This window comes from Bufo bufo, chromosome 2 (assembly GCF_905171765.1).
Source record: "Bufo bufo chromosome 2, aBufBuf1.1, whole genome shotgun sequence".
NCBI lineage: Eukaryota > Metazoa > Chordata > Amphibia > Anura > Bufonidae > Bufo > Bufo bufo.
The window spans coordinates 237,814,690-237,832,263 of record NC_053390.1 but is presented as its reverse complement, the minus strand read 5'-3'; the positions used below and the strand labels follow the sequence as shown (position 1 = coordinate 237,832,263).

Below are 17,574 nucleotides of genomic sequence, written 5' to 3'. Positions count from 1 at the left end.
GAACAGGTTGTCTCATTCCTGTCACTAGTACCAGGGTCCTTTAGGGTTAGATAGGACTTTAGGTATTCCTGTGTATGAACTCACCTACCTCTGGGGTCTGTTCATATTGGTAGTCACTGTCACTAGTGATCTGTTATTTTGTTTCTCTGTGCTCCCCAATTCTGGCCCAGCACATATATAGGAAAGGATTGCTGTCCATTTGTGGGTCGCTAGTTAGGTTGGATTGTACAAGTACAGTGGTAGGCAGGAGTACAGTTCACTGTTTCCTTGTCACGGTCCCTCCCATGACAGAGGTGAGAAGATCTGAGAGACTGGCGGCACGTGAGGGTATCTGACAGTCTCTCTGTTTTCACTTTGCAGTGTTGTTGCTTGGTAATGACCACACCTATTGTCAGGTGCAGCTTGTGATCATTACTGAGGCTCTATTTAGTTCTGACTCACACTGCTTACCATGCAGTTGATATTTCCTGCTGGAGTTGGTTGAGCTGGAGTGTTGTTAGTTTGGATCTCCTGCTCCTCCATTCTTCTTTAAGCTAAGTGCATTTTGTTGTTCACTTGTGTTTGTTGCTTTCTAGGCCTCAGTGAGACGCTGGTTCCTTCATCTGAAAAGGAACCGGTAGTGTCATTCCCTTCCACCACTCCTAGGAATTTCCAGGGTCAGCAGGGCTAGCTTCCGGTGTATGAGTATTTTCACCTTCAGGGTCTACTCATATTGGCAGGAGTCAGGGAGAGGTCTAGGGATTCCTAGGAGGTCACCATCCCTCTCCCTTAGCTTTAAGACCTATACTCCGGTCTATTTCCTTCTGTTTGTTATCTAGTGCTTTCCCCTCCCCATTACGCGTGACATCCTTACCTTGAAAATATCCAACTAAACGATTCTGGTTTGTTAAGTCACTTTATTATGACCAAGTATCTTTACTATGATTCACCTCTGCACTTATGTCGAGTCATACATTCATATAGGCCTATCCGAATACATCTGCACAGATGGCTAGTCTTGTCTATTCTAAACCAAGCCTTCATTTTTTTTTTTATAAACACGCTAACAATTAGTTATCAAGATTTTATTTTTTTATTTTTACATTTTCTTATTGAAGGTATACAAATAAAATAAATCAATGCAACACACACAAACAAAAATGGAAGAACATCAAAACAACCATGTTTCAAACACTATCCATATTACTCTTTTTTTTATAATAAAAGCAGACATTCCACATCATAATTTTCCAACCATGTATTTTATCACCCAAACCAGCATATTCCAAATACAAACAGCATACTTAGTAGGGAAGCCTACTGAGAAGTTATTTTTACAAGTGCAACTAGCTAATATCAGAATTCTTTTATTAGTTTAACAATGCCACTGTTAGGAGAACAGCACAAAAGTGAGGTTGACTCAATCCAGCAGAGTCATTCTAGAAATGTATGCCCGTGGCTCAACTTTAGACTGCAATACCAAGAATAGATGGCCTATTGGACAGTCATCTGCTGTCTACCAGAAAGGCAATATCCTGCACTGTATTAGTAAGGCTTTAAAAACAAAGTCTTGTAAAACATTTTTCCATCTGAGCACTCACACATCATACATAAGCACGCATGACAATGCAGAACAATTAACCTCCAATTCTGTGTAGCTAATAGGCTTCATTGAGAGTATCACTTGCCTGTGTGCGTAATACTCTGCTGAACTATGGTACTAAGTGAGATAAAAGGGCACTTTTCATTGTGAAAAATCTGATATTTTTTTTTACTTATCCTTTTTATTTTTGGCTAACACACAATAAATACCAAGTATTTGAATAAATGCTACATACAACATAAAAGCTGTGATAAAAAAAATGCAACCCAGCTAATGGCAAATGAAACAGTTACTTCAACCTTGTGGCTAGAGGCCTAACACTACCTAACACGGCAAAACATATTTTGCTCCTGGAAAACTGATTAACTCCCAGGTCTCTTTTGGGCCTCAAGGCGCTTATTGACTAAAAGCATTAAATAAAGTTTCAAGTATTGAGAAGTAAAATTACAGAAGCAGTGGTGCATGATCTTCACATTACTATGACCATGTCTCAGTGGACTCTACTATTCAGGACTACCTACAGATGCAGGGTCTTTGAAACTAAGGTAAGACCATAAATACCATTTGACCTGTGATTATAGTTAGGTCTATTGAGAATACAGAGTGATGTTACCTCCAATAAGTACTCTCTGAACATGACCAACTGCTTCATAAGACCTGTAAACCATAAGTTGTTGAGTAATACTTCTGGATCTAAGCCGAGTCCTTTTTCTAGAATAGCAGCTCCAATCAGATCCCATTTTTGCCACCATCATATTCAATTACTGTCCATCCATTCCTAGCTCATTATTCAACACCATATTGCATATAGGATCGTTCTTATGGCCATATATTGCATCCTGGTAGAATCTTCTCCAGAACAGATCCGTGGATACAAATCCCTATTTCACATGGATTGTATATGTAAGGATAGGAGTGGCAATATCCCAGAGTTGGCAGCAAAGGCCTTGATATAGGTCCATAGTTCTAATAGTGACCCTGCCAACATAGGTGTGGTAGTTCCGATCTGTGTCATAAGCATGAAGAGGAGCAGCAACCTTAAGTGACTATTTTCTATAAAACAAAAATGCTGATAGGAAGACAAAGCAGACAAATGTGATAGTCATATCTTACCGCAATTTACAGTTCTTGTAAAATCTACATTATATACACATATATATATTTATATACATGAACGTATTTACACTGGTAGTGTAGTACAAAAGGAAAAAACGACTAGAGAAGCAACCTTGGCTTCCGACAACCTGGCATTTAGCCTTCTGTGCCAACTCTGAACATCAATTCCACTTCAATATTAATATGTTCCCTGTATGTTCAGGAAAACATTTTGGTTGACATTCTCAAATCTTCGTTAAAAGTGAATTAAGTGCAAGAAAAAAAAAACTATTTATAAAGAGAACATGCAGGGAAATGCTATTATTCAAAACTGCACCATGACACTGTTCTGTCCCCTGGATACAGTTGTATTTGCTACATAAGGACGTTGTCACGTACGTCTAGCAGGCTTAAGGAAAAGAAATATAAAGGAACAACTAGATCATTTCAAATCCTTGGAACAGTTCATAGCCTGCGGCGGGCACAGTGTGTAAAGTCCATGAGAAAAACTCTGTTCTGCGCAAAGGTAACTCCAAACTCTCCGAGCCTTGGCAAGTAATAGACAGTAATTACTCAATTTTCCTTGTTGATGGTTCTGAGAGTTCTCCATCATTCATAAACTATATTCGTTCTCTGTAATTGAGAGCAAGGATCCAACCAACAGAACAGCTTCTTTGGAACTGTGCAAACTAGATAATCATGGGAGATCTGCAGAAAATGTAACGACAGGCGTTGCAAGGTATTGCATGGCGATTTCAGAAATGTACCCTGTGATGTTCAAAGCCAGATGAGGAGGGGAACTCTAAGGGCAGATCAACGGAGGAAACAGTGACATGGCGGCTTCCTGGTCAGACTATATCACTGTATAAAGAGTAAATGTGTCATCAGCCTTGGTTGTACCACTAGACAGATCCTTTTTGGCTTGCATGGAATATTTTACAGTATTTTTACACCAAGCTGGACACTCTCCACAATGTCATACTTTGAATGCAGTCTTGGCCATTCATGTCCTTAAAGAATGCATACCATCTTTTTTTGTTACTACAGCATAAAGAAATTCCATGACGTGTTCTCCAAGCGTTCTTCATCAGAAGATCCCGTCACATTAATGTGTGCAGGAGAATGTTGAAAGGGGAAGGGTCTCCATAACATAGAGAGAACTGATGTTTTATAGGATTCTTCTCTGACAGCTGGAAATGCTTGAAACTGTACATAGTGCTGGCAATGTTTTTTTTTCTTCCAAAATTAGAGGAAATGTGACAGGAAAACATCTAGGGCTCATGCACAAATGCTGCCTTGAAGTGCAAAGAGTCGGCGCTCTATACAAAGTTTACCTGTAAGAAAGAACAGCAACATTCATGGTGTGAATAGACAATACATTTTAGAAGGCAAAGACAAATGTAACGGTCCTTCAAACTATTCTTACATCATCTATGGATTTTCTATTGTGTAGCTAGCATTCCACTGCTGTTAGAGGTTCCCCTTTAAGAATCTTGAGACATGTCAGAACATGGACCCCACTTATGGCTAGAGCAAAGGGGCTGCAGTGCTGTTAAAAGCAAGTGCCCCCACCATATGCACTGTGCATAGTAAGCTGAGAACAATACACTTTGCTTCACTGTGCACTAAAATAGGGTGTACTGTCCTCTGCTTCATAAGTGCATGTGCCAAAGTCAATGGAGATGAGTCCTGAACTTATCTCCAGTCACTTCTAACATCTTGACAAGCCAATCCCAAAACAACCCATTTGCACAGGGGCATCTTTAGAAAGCTAAGGCCCTGATGCATAACGTCATGCTGGTGGTTTACTGGACCAGAGCTAGTGATGGTGGGGAGTGGGGGGAAACTCCCCACCGTAAAGTGAGGAGAACGGGGAAGCAGCTAGGCCTGGAAACCAGGAAACGGGAGCAGGTTACCTTCTAAAGCCGCCCTAAACCTGGCCCTGACTCCTAACCGTATGAGCAGACCCAGATGGTAGGTGATCTCATACCCAGGAACCTCGGACCCTTAGTCACCCTGAAGATCCCTGCAATGAGGTTAGGAGCAGGAGACGACCTGTTCATGCCAGACGCGGATGAACAGGAGTCTCCACTGACCTAGCTACATGGAAAGGGACAGCCAGTGAACAGCCACTGGATCGGCAGGTAAGAGCCCAGAAACAACATGCACTTACCTGCCGCGGCCACAACAACCACCGAACCGCCATGCAGACAGGAAGCATGGCGGCCCCAGGCAGAGCTGCTCACCCCTTCCGGAGGGACGACAGATAGACAGTGGAAATGTCTAGCAACCATGCTGGAATTCAACACCAAACAAACTAGACATGGAACACCGAACTAGACATAAAACACACACCCAAAACAATAAGTGAGGATGGGAAAAGAACAGAGGGAACAAAGGGGAGACATCAAGGTGACGATGTCTAGCTAGGAGGCCCTCCCACTGGACAGATGGTATATCCAGGATAGGGGCAGCACTCCAGCTCTCACAAAGGCTGAAGGGCCACTGACCTCAAGCTCACAACACAACATATAAAGAGCCAAGAGGCCACACCTAAATCCACACCAGCCAGATAATTAACCCCTCCGGCACCAGACAGGGAAGGACCCAGGGGAAAGGAGGAGCCACCTACATACTGCAACAGCACATTGCCGCAGGCAACAGCATGCACGGCAACCGTGTCATGGCGCACACAACAGAGGCTGTGACAGATAGGTACCCTTTAAATGTGCACAAAGTTTCCTTAACAATAGTACACCTGATGAAGTTGGAACTGGTACCTCTCAGTAGTGCAACCTCAGGCTTTGGGGCCATAACATCAAGTAATTTATGCAAAATCAAAATGGGAAAAAACGGATCTGGCACTGAAAACAATATAAGTCAATGGTGACGGATCTGTTTTTTTCAGGAGCCCAAACTTTCAATGTATTTAGTAACGGTTCAGTTTTTTTTCCATTTTGATTTCACACAACCGCATCCCAACAGAACGGATACATCCTGATGTGCAAAATCAAAACGGATCCATTTGATTCTGGTATAGAAATTACCAACGCAAGTGTGAAAGTAGCCTAATATATATTAGTATGTTATGATCACAGCAGTGTGTGTACTGCAGCATTTCAGGTGGCAGCAGCATTTACATTTATATTTTACCACTGTCGTGCCCAAGGATCGCAGTGTAGCGTTGCCAGCATAGAAATGTAAGGGGTCACTGCATGACTCATGTTTGCTGCGACTCCAGAAGTACAAAATCCATCAGTGTTGGATCTTTTTTGCAATTCTGGGCTTTTGGCACATGTGCGAGTTGTGCTGCGACCCCATTCATTTCTATGCTAGCACTGCTACACTGTGATCCAACTGCGATTCTTGGGCACAACCAAGAACGTTGTGTAGCTTTAAATATGTATCTAACTAAAGTAGCATATACACTTGTTTGCCATTATCTATTTATCTACAGTCAAAAAAGTGGCATCCACATCACTCAGACATATGCCCCCACTAACCTACACAGCATCCTGGAAGAAAGATAAGCGAGTGGCTCTCTTTCCATGGACATGAAAGTGACAGCTAACAGTAAGAGACATAATGAGGTAAACTTACTGTCACAGACGTTCCCGCGACAGGTGGCAGGAGATCGGTGAGACTGGCAACACGTGGTTTGATCTGACATGTTTTCTGTTTGGATCAAATGACTTCTGTGCTGTTTCTGGTGCTTGCCACATCTTATTTCCCCAGGTGTGGCTATTGTGGTCATTTAACCTTCTTTATTTATTGCTGTTTCTCCTACTATGCTATGCGGTTTATAGCTTCTATTTGAGTTGTGGATAGCTGGTGTGTGGATCTTGGCTGAGTTCCTGGTGCTGCCATAGCCACTTGAAGTTAAGTATTTTCTTTCCCTTTTGTATTTTGTTTTGGGTTATTTTGTGTGTTGCAATTCCCTGTCATTTGTATTAAGGCCTGAGGGAGACTCCTGTTCGTCCTTCCTTTTGGAGGAACAGGTTGTCTCAGTCCTGACATTAATACTAGGGTCCTATAGGGCGAGTTAGGACACTAGGTATTCCTGTGTATGAACTCACCTACCTCTGGGGCCTGTTCATACTGGTAGTTAGTCAGGTCTTTGATTAGGGTTTTACTAGGAGGAGATGTCCATCTTCTTTCCCTAATTTCCAGGCCTTATTCCCTCACCCCTTTCCCTCCTATGTTCGGTGTGGTGTTTCCCTCCCACACCCGAACGTGACACTTACATTTGCTGATATTCTCTATATCCGCCTGGTCAGTCATGAAGTTCAGCAATCCATCCATCAAGAGCAGAGCTTTGTGATATCTCTGCACACAGTCTTCCCGATGGTGAAACATTTCATCTAAGGCTGCTGACTGCACCTGTAATAACATGCCAGCATTATGAAATATCTATAGATTCATGTATATGTCAATATAGAACCGAAACTGACAACCTTTCATTTCTATGACAGTGTATAATGTCACTTTACGATGACTTTTAAAGGCAACTTTGTCATGAAAAAGAAGCTCTTTACAAAAGGGCAGCTATAAATACACATGCAGTACAGAAAGGGCGCTCCCTTCATGTTGGGGTCGAGGAACCTGGAAGGTGTTTTCTCATCCTTCCAAGTAATGGCTGATGGTGGGCATCTGATGGATGAGGAGAAGGCCATATCAGCATTTTCTGTGCAAAACACTGCTTTCAACCTGGTATTGTGCCTATAACTGCATTTCAACTGAATGGGCCACACATGGTCAAGAGTGGCACTAGGCAGGACAAAAATTGAGAAGGGGTATGAAACTCCCCAGGGCATTCTAGCAATCAGAGGTTCCATCAGTTTATTACTTAAATGGGTGAACCCAGTAAATCTTAATATGCATCTTTCAGTGGAATATTGCTCTCAAACAAATCGTACAGGGTTGTTGGTTCATCTGCATCAAGCAAAGCAGTTGCAGAGGAATTATGGCAAATGCAGTGATTTCATTCATTAGTTAAATGAGGAGTCGCGGAGACTAAACAGAATGCATATGTCGACTGCCACTCACCATCTGGACCGTATAGCTAAAGATGAGCTTTTCTGCCGTGATGCTGTTGATCCGGTCCATAAGCTTCTGTTTGTCAGCAAAGAATCTTTGAAGCCGCACATTCAGGCAATGACAGGAAGACACGCACGATTTGTACAGATCATTCAGCTTCTTCACCACTAAGAAAGCAAAAAAGCATCAAAAGTCAGCAGCTGCCCAAGGTATCCTAGGTGCCAATTCAACATAGAAACTGTATGTACACACAGCAGACTTTTCATACATATTCTGTCTGAAATCTGCGCCACTTCTGAATCTGCTCCATAATTCATACAGTGCAAGCTTTCCGTGCGCAGATTTGAAACGGACACGTTAATTCTGGTTGTGGTTTCTGCCACGCACGGATTATCCCAGGTGAATGGAGCTAAACCTGCGTATGGATCCGTGTCACGTTCTATTGAAAATCTGCAGCTGCCGGAAATATTAGCCGCATACACATCCCTTTAGGGATCTCTCATAAATCTAATGTCTATGGGCCTGAACAGATACTTCTGAGACAACAGGGAAAAAAAAGGGACCTGATGAGTTGGATTTGATCCTGTTCAAATTCAGTGATAAGTGGAGACAGATAATCATGGTAGCTGCTTATCCCCAACACTGCATGTCATGTCTGGATAACCAATGTTCCACACCAAACGCACAAACACCTACCCTGTTTAACTGTAGAGGACAGACACAGTTTTCCAGTCTTGACCTGCTCCATGGCAGTCTGAAGCCCAATTGAGAGAAGTTGTGCTGCTTTCAGATAGAGAACTAGCTGTTCTGCGTAACTAATACAAAGTGCAGAAAAATTAGTTTTTGATATACCGGCATGCTATCATTCAGGCTTTACATAATGTGAAGAATGAAAACTACATTGCTTGTGTCTCTCCCCTTGTCCTGTGTACCTAAATACAATTCCATATGGTACCTGTCATCCACACATATCATAAGCACCTTAAAATATCAAGAAAAAAAAAATACAATGCAACAGCACTCTGCAAACCAAATAAGATTATCTGGGCCCGTCTGCCCAGAATGCATGTGGAACCTACACTCCCTGAATTTTATGGCGGCCGTTATGGCACATAACAGGTAGAATTTAGTGTTAGGTTCCCGTCTTACTGAGATCGCCTTGACGTGTGGCAGACGGGCCCAAATAATTTAGTACCAAGAATCTCAAATTTACTTAATAAGCATAGCATTATAATACGTTTTTGTACTTTATTTGGTTTGCAGAGTACTGTTGCATTGTATTTTTTTTCCCTTCATGTTTCTAGCCATGGCAACGTGCACCTGCGCACTGGGATGTGCTGACTGACCCCTTTTTTCTTTCCACCTTAAAATATCCCCCAATAACACGAGTGAGAAGTGACTTCTATAATACAAAACATGGGATCCGTCTGGACAGAAAAAAACATCCTGTCTCACTGTTCGTTCAATCCCTTCTTGCTTTAAAGGAATTGTCTAAACTTTTTCTAAGTGATGGCCTATCCTTAGAATAAGCCATCAATAGTTGATCAGTTGGGGTTTGGCACCCCCCAAACCATGGTTGCCAAATGTCCAGAAATTTCTGATCAGCATGTAAAAAAAGGTGACTTTTTTCCTATGTCCGTGAAAAAAAATTGACGCATCCATGATTTTTTTGAGGCTGGTGGTACTTGACTTGATTATTTTGATGGTAATTATCATTTTACAGCTCACTGTAAATGCTGATAATCAGTATATTGAGCTACAGACCTGCATTACCTTATAATATTATCATCCATTATGGTTTTCCAGTTTGTACATATAAAGTGTTGGCTGCCCGTGATTTTGGGAGAAGTTGTCCAGAAAAAAAGAAAAATTCTGGTTGGCAACCGTGCCCCAAACCCCCTTTAATCCGCTGCTCTGCAGTAGCTCTGGCACCAGAACTATAGCTTTGAGCTGGTTACTGCATTGCTGCTCCCACTGAAATAAATGCAAGCAGGTCTCCAGTAACCAGCTCCATCCACTACACCCAAAGGACGGAGCTGGATCTGCAGAACGGCTGAATGTCAGTGGTGGGGGTTCGATATCCCCACAGATCAATTACTGATGAATCAATATAATAGGAGTGGAAAATACAAACATTCATTTCTTCATTGCAATTAAGGGTCCATTCACACGTCCGCAATTTCGTTCCGCATTTTGCGGAACGGAATTGCGGACCCATTCATTTCTATGGGGCAGCACGATGTGCTGCCCAGGTACGGAATTGCGGACCCGCACTTCCGGGTCCGCAATTCCGTTCCCGAAAAAAATAGAACATGTCCTATTCTTGTCCGCAATAGCGGACAAGAATAGGCATATTCTATTAGTGCCAGCAATGTGTGGTCCGCAAAACACACACGGATGTGTGAATGGACCCTTACAATGCCAATCAATGGCTGCTGCACATTCACAGCTCCCTCAGTTAGTCCGCAAGCCTGAACATCATCAGATCTAGAGGATAAAGTTCTAATAATCCTTGCATGGTTAATTTCCTTCATGTGGTGTCTTGTACTGTATTCTGACTTGTATGGGAGAAGCTCACCTCCACTCTCGACTTAGGAGGCTAATCTGATCTGCCACAATGCTCTCTTGCATTTGGAACTCGGATGTGGCAGCAGCGCTGACGTCCACAGAACCACCTTTTAGACTGGCGATTTCCATAACAGAATGAGCAAAGGCAAGTGTGAATCGGAGGCTGCGTAGTGTGTCTGTGTGCTCTTGCTGCAACGAAAAATGGAATATCACAGTTAGGTGATAGAATATGAAGATCCCTGGAACAACAGTAAATCAAGCACTTCACTTCTGACTAATATTACATCTATAGTATTGTGTTTAAGCACAGAAGGTTACATGGATCAGGCACGGCTCCTGGTTATGAATCTTCTAGGAGCAAAGAGAGAAACTCATGACCATGTCAATGTAAAATCATAAATTAAAAGTCCTACTCGCCATTGATAGAAACAGACATACAGAATGTTGGAATACAATGATCGCAATGTCTCACACACTACAATGGAAATGTCTGCTGTCATCTATGAAGTCAATGGACCTCACATTAGCCACCACTAAGACAGCTGTCACCTTTATAAATGCCATGTTCAGACATGCTTATATTGGGGTTCAGAGTATTTCTCGGTTGGCACATATGTCCTATCACATTATATAACCACAAGGCAGAAATAGCTACAATCCTCTCTTTCTCCAAGTTCTGACCCCAACAAAGCAGAATACTTCAGTCTAACCACAAGCGATACTGATTCTACAGATTCCCATAATAATCCTGACGTTCAAGATGTATCTGCCTATGGTTAGACGAGAGAAGACGTGTATGCAGCACCTGACTAGACATGCCCTAAGTACTAAGTTCAGCCCGAACAAGGCAATTCTTCACAGACTTAGGTCTCCTATGAATCTGGATGAACATGGCAAGCTTCACTTGTAACCGGTCTGTGAATTTCTGGAGGCCCAGGCCTATCCACTCCTGATGGACTAAGATCTAGAAGGGTGTGTACAGGAAACATTCCCTCAGATGATGACTATTAATATAGACAGGAAGGACAAAAACTAGAATAGGACACTGGGGGAGATTTATTAAGACTAGCGGTTTAAGCGCCGTTCTTGATATCTCCTGACCATGCCTTGTCATAAATGAGGTGCATAATCCTGCAGTCCGTGCAGATAAACAGGAATTTACTTCATATATTGGCTGCTGCTCCCCTATTCTCCCGAGATGGCCGGACCATCGTACAAAACAAGCACTTCTACCTTTCGTGTCACTCCTATCTCCTCATCGATTGTAAGCTGAGGAGATAGAACCAGAGGGTCCTCATTCCTCTTGTTCAAATTATTGAAATGTTATTTATGACTGTTTGTACATGAACTGTAAAGCGCTGCGGAATGTGTTGGCGCTATATCAATAAAGATTATTATATTATCTACCACAGCTCAGAGCTGCTGTAGATTTCTGGCTTAATTTGTGCCAGAAAACTGGTGTAAATAAAGATAAATTTGTCAGGGCGGCTGACCACGGACCCTTCCCGCCACTGTCATGCCTATTTTAGGGAAGGTGGCAAGGTTGGCATCCAAAAAAACCTTCTGCCATCTGCCATGTAAAAAAAAAAAAAGATCAACATGATACCAAACCTTCTAAGAAATGTTCTCACCTCCATCAGCGTCTCTTCAGGAAGCTCAGGCACTTCAAACATTACAATGCCTTCAGCATTTGCCATCCCAGTGTCGGAAAATGCATATCTAAGGCTTGATGGGGCTTCAAATGTTTCACCCCCTGCGCCAACCACAAGATGTCTTCCAGTGTATGAGCCAGCAGAGCTCTGTGAGCTGGATGATCCCACTGGCAGGAAAAATAAGTAAGGAGACAATGTATGAGGAGTCCACCAGAAAACATAACAAATTGTAATAATAAGAAGAGATTCAATCCAAATTACCAGAGAAGAGTTGTGTGCGTGTTGCCTGAGGAGGAGTCATGCCATCCGGAGGAGAACCCACTGTAAAAATGACCGGAGCCGGACTGATAGACCTTGGTGCCCCACTGTAAGGGTTCCCTCCATAACCAATTAAAGGAGCTAAACAGGATTCAGAATAGATTAGATATGTTAGCTGACCCAACTTGACATTAGATGGTATAAAATACCAACTGGAGGATACCCGACACTGCTCACCGGTGATACACAATAGGTATGTCGCCATTTACTATGCTTATAAATGGTATCATTACAGAAGGAATCATCTGGAAGGAGCAGAAGTGTGCACACAATGAGGAGAACACCGGTATAATACATGGACGGGGATAAGGTTGTTACTTCCCCTTCCTGTCTTCATCTAGAAATATCAGATGTACTACCACCCACATTATATAGCTCGGGCAGCAGAGAATATTATTTAGACTTACACATTGAATGTGTAAGTCTAAGCCATACTTTTAAATCAATCTGCCTATTGCTTACTACCGTATAATGGTGGATACAGATAGTAGAGAAAATAATGCTATTCAGTCCTTTGAAGGGGTTCTGTGTATATATATGTATATATGAAGGTGTTAAAATAATAAAGAATGCATTCTCACCAGTTTAGACCCTGTAGACTCTGGCATTGCCACTCCATCCTCCTTTAGAAGACTGCAGTGGTGACGTGCCCGTATACTGCACCGGACAACTGCAGCCGATCACTGGCTTCAGCAATACTGTTCTGTATACCGCTGAGGCCAAAGACTGTATACAGGGACATGCCGCTAAAGCCAAGAACATGATGCCACAGATGCAGCATGGAGGATTGGAGCAGCAGAGCTGGAGAGTTATTTTTTATTCACACTGACATGTACATAGCTTACACCAGGTTTAACAGACCTTCAGCCATTTTTGTATGTTTCCCTTGAACCGTGTGCATCACAGAGAGAAGAGATTCAGCAGTGATTCAAACAAGATAATCCATCACTGCACTGGTTCAATGAAACAAGATTGTATCGAAGAGTAAAATGCAGACATGGCTTATGCATTTCAGGCTATTCTAGCCTTTTCCCAAAGCTTCGAGTAGCCCAAAACGTGTAAGCCATGTCTGCCTTTTACTTTTCGACACAATAAAGACACTGTTTTATTGAACTGGTGCAGTGGTGGATTATCTTGTTTGAATGTCTTTATTGTTTTATTGTCTTCCCTTTTTAAAAAAAAAAATTAAACTCAAAAAACCCTTTTAAAAGAACAGAGTCAAACACAGACCACAAAAGCATACTCTGCCATATGTCTACTCCGTATAAAGCAGGGAATGTATACACATACATCAGTGTAAGGTAGCCACCACACGACAGGTAAGTATCTACCAGGCCACCAAGGACTAAACCTTTCCATCACCAAGGCTACTGTTGGAATACCAGAGATGGCGCTTCCCCACTGGATTACTAGAGAGGGGCTAGATTTCCAGGGATGGACATCAAGCCATTGGACTAAGAAAATATATGGTGAGCAAGTGGATCACCATGAATGGGCCATATACAGCTGGATCATCAGGGTCTGGTCTCTGTATCAAAGGCTTCAGAATTATTTCACCGACAACCCTAGAGTACACTGCAGCTAATATTTTGGGTCATAGTTTAAAATCTATTACTCAGCAAATGGCAAATTGGGGTGTTAAGAGCACATGCGTGAAATGCATTCCGGTGTGATGTCAATATAGAAAGAGAAACTCACCTGCTATCTCCATTGGTTTCTCTGCATTGAGGCTATCTGTACTGCCGACGTCCGGAGCCTGTGTCCCAAATGCTGCTTTCAGCAGGAGGTCTGTGAGTCTTCCAGTGCTGAGTGACCTGCAGTTATCCAGACACAAAAAAACTGAGCATTTGGCCTGAAAATCGGCACTCAATATCCAGCGCTCGGCTATTTTCTCAATTCCCACAGCGGTGAACGGAGAGTGGCTGCATATGCGGGGCTGCTCTCTGTTCACTTTGGGGGTCCCGTTCTGGAGATAGGAGTGGGTATGACCTATGTGACATTGATGGTATATCTTGGCAATATGCAATTAATATCCCAGATAGGAATACCCCTTAAAGGTTCTGAACAGCTACCTCTGCAGACTCCCCAATAGACATATACGCTGATAAGCTGCAAGACATCTCTCCTGGGAGAACTAAGGGATCAGATGAAAAGCAGGTCACCCAATCCTCCTCTTCTCAACCTTGTCTGTCGGGGGAGAATCGGAAGCTCCCCATACAAATTAGATTGACAGCTGAACTATTGTGTATGGGGCCTTTACAGGCTTTTCTAGAGCAGTCCATGCAGCAGCAGCATGTGTGCATTTACCCAACACTATACATATTTGAGGAGGCTGATAAGGACACATATAAACACATTTTGCTTCTATCTATAGCATTATACAATATAATAAACTCAGCCATACACAAGCACATTTATGAACGGAGTAAATGGGAACTATGGCCAGAGGGGAGCCAAAGTTCTTTGCTCCCGAGCATAAGTAAAATCTATATTTTCCACATTTGGCTAGATAAATTATGATTATTATGGAAAGATCTACTCATCTAGAGTAAAGTAACAGATGGATCAGGTGTCACGGATCATTAGATAGATCAAATTAAAAGCATAATGGCCACTGAAGCAGGGTCAGAGTGGAGTGATTACATTTTAAGGCTAGGGCTTTGTCTATGGCAAACAGGGCTGCAGGACCCCTTGACTATAAAACATATCCAATATGGTAAAAGCCCCTTTACATGGGCTGACAATTAGGGCAATTATCAGGAATTATTGTCCCTAGGAACACTCCTTCCAGATAATTGCCTTGTTTTAAGGTGCTGCCAATCACCCGATGAACAGGCAAACGCTCATTCATCTGGTGAAAGCACCATTGATGCAGTCACCTAAATGATTGGTTCTGGGCTTCAGATTGTGCTGTGCAGACCGGGGTGTGCTGGGCAGAAACAATGAATCTGTAAGGGGACAAGTGATCACAGTAGCGATAGCTCATCCGCGTACAGCAGAAGTGATTGCTGCATGTAAATGCTGCTCTCACTTACACTTACAAGCAGGCAATTATTAATGCTTCATTCCCCACAATTGCCTGTGTTGGACTACGTTATGAGACTTTTTGCAACTATCACCAAGTCACCCATTACCTTGCAAAAAAAATTAGATTGCGGTAATCCCATAATGTCACACTCAGCAGCGCATGTACAATTGTCACTGTGTAGTCCAGTGTGTCATGTCACAACTAGTGTGAGAAGATGAATTAGACATTTATTGGTCAGCTCAATTGAAAACAGTGAAAGACATCACTGCTTATAGCCTGAATAAGAACACACAGCGATAAAGCAACCGAAAACAAAGTAAAATATGTAGTAGCATGAGTACCTGCCAAATGGCCCCTTCATGTCCTCCACAGGACGCATCCCTAGGCCAGTCTGCTGGCACTGGTACTGTCCTACATTCTTCAGGTCAGGAAGCGTCTTGTTTCGGGTTGGTGGGCCTATCACTCCTTGGTGAGTGAGAAGAGTCAGCAGATTCTGGGTACTGGTTCCCCTTGGAAACTCAAATGGTGATATGCTCTGAAAAGTAAGGAAAGAAGGAAACATTTAGCACGGGATTTATTATTATCCATTATTATTTTGAGATATCTTATATCTATCTATCTTATATCTATCAATCTATCTTATATCAATCAATCTATCTATCCATCTCTCTCTCATTCTATCTATCTATCTCTCTCTCATTCTATCTAATATCTATCTATCTTATATCTATCCTATATCTATCTATCCATCTCTCTCTCATTCTATCTATCTATCTATCTATCTATCTATCTATCTATCTATCTATCTATCTATCTATCTATCATCTATCTTATATCTAACTATCATTCTATCTTATATCCATCTATCTTCTATCCTCTATCAATCAATCTAATATTTATCTATGTATCTATCTATCAATCAATCAATCTAATAGCTATCTAATATCTATCTATCTTCTATCTATCTAATATCTATCTATATTATAGCTACACACATAATAATAATAGCAGCACTCCTTTAAAAGCCAGGTGCAAAAATCTCTGTAAAGTTTCGGACGAAGAAACCACAGCCAAAAATGGAATAGAAAACAAGGCAGCACTCCGGTCTTCCGTGAAGAAAAGTGCATCTTTTATTACACCCAATGCAACGTTTCAGCTCATCTCTATGGAGCGATCTATCTAATATCTATCAATCTTATATCTATCTAGTATCTATCTATCTAACTTATATCTATCCAATCTAAATACAAAAATATTGTAAAATATACTTTATGGAACAAACAGTAAACAGCACAGTCTTTATGAAGTATCATCAGCTACACACCAGGTAATGATGTGAGGCTCTATGCTGGCTATGTACATTTGTTTAGTGCACAATATAGGCCCGTGGTCACGAACCCAGAGGCGGCACTCAGAGCCCTCCCTGTGGGCACCCGCACCCTGGACAAAGTCTATGGTGTACCAATATGCCTTTAGACCTTTCCTGCCATTCATCAGCGCAGGGCGCACTATGAACAGCACAGGCAGTGCATTAAATGATAGTACATGGAAGATATACTATACTGGACTGTAGTATTCAGGGTAAATTGCCGTGTTGGCACTTTGCGATAAATATGTGGGTTTTGGGTTGCAGTTTGGGCACTCGGTCTGTAAAAGGTTCACCACCCCTGATATAGGCTGTCTTCCTACTCATATGTTTTAGGATAACCTCTAAGCCACTAAATGTACTAGAAAATAGTAGTAAAATACTAGTTGTTACTCCTTGATGGTTCTCTTACCTTTGTGGGTGAACCCAGTATAGTTGGAAGGGGGCTCCTATGCATAAATTCAGACAACTTGGGGGATGATCTGAGAGGTCGGGTGGACTGTAAGCCATGGATCTGCTGGGGGGAACTTGGCTTTGTGAAGACATCTCTAGGTATTACAGGATCTGACAGCTGTTTCTTAATCTTCTGTCTGCTTGGTTGTAGGTCAGACAAGTTTGGAGCACTGTTAAGACGAGATCCCATTCTAGAATTCTGTGCAGGGACTGGAATACCTGTAAGATATGTAGATCTAATGACAGACTGGAGGGTGGGAAAAGAAATCCTGAGCTTTACATGGCGACTACATACCCACTGAACCTCTAGTCCAGCTAACAGTAATGAATATTCTGATGACCAAATGTGTTACTGAACAGAAAAGGAGTCCATCAGTGGTGGTCCGCTCTTGTTGCTCCTTTCTGTGCCAGCCCCTTCCTTGCTGCTTTGATTGACAGGGAGTGGCCCGGCTGATCGATTTTACAGACCATTTTA

At 42.2% G+C, this 17,574-nt stretch overlaps 1 protein-coding gene across 1 annotated transcript in view; it reads right to left on the bottom strand.

The window, feature by feature from the left end:
- Positions 1–1,055: 1,055 nt before the first annotated feature.
- ULK1 (unc-51 like autophagy activating kinase 1) overlaps positions 1,056–17,574 on the bottom strand; it is a 102,122-nt gene continuing 85,603 nt past the window's right edge. Inside the window, exons 19-28 of the mRNA XM_040416261.1 lie at positions 17,059–17,318; positions 15,622–15,815; positions 13,951–14,066; positions 12,196–12,333; positions 11,914–12,101; positions 10,293–10,471; positions 8,411–8,529; positions 7,724–7,881; positions 6,922–7,057; positions 1,056–4,011 (exon numbers count right to left, since the gene is read on the bottom strand). Of these exons, the coding sequence (XP_040272195.1) occupies positions 3,956–4,011; positions 6,922–7,057; positions 7,724–7,881; positions 8,411–8,529; positions 10,293–10,471; positions 11,914–12,101; positions 12,196–12,333; positions 13,951–14,066; positions 15,622–15,815; positions 17,059–17,318 (1,544 nt within the window). The 3' untranslated portion in view covers positions 1,056–3,955. The remainder of the gene's footprint in view (positions 4,012–6,921; positions 7,058–7,723; positions 7,882–8,410; positions 8,530–10,292; positions 10,472–11,913; positions 12,102–12,195; positions 12,334–13,950; positions 14,067–15,621; positions 15,816–17,058; positions 17,319–17,574) is intronic.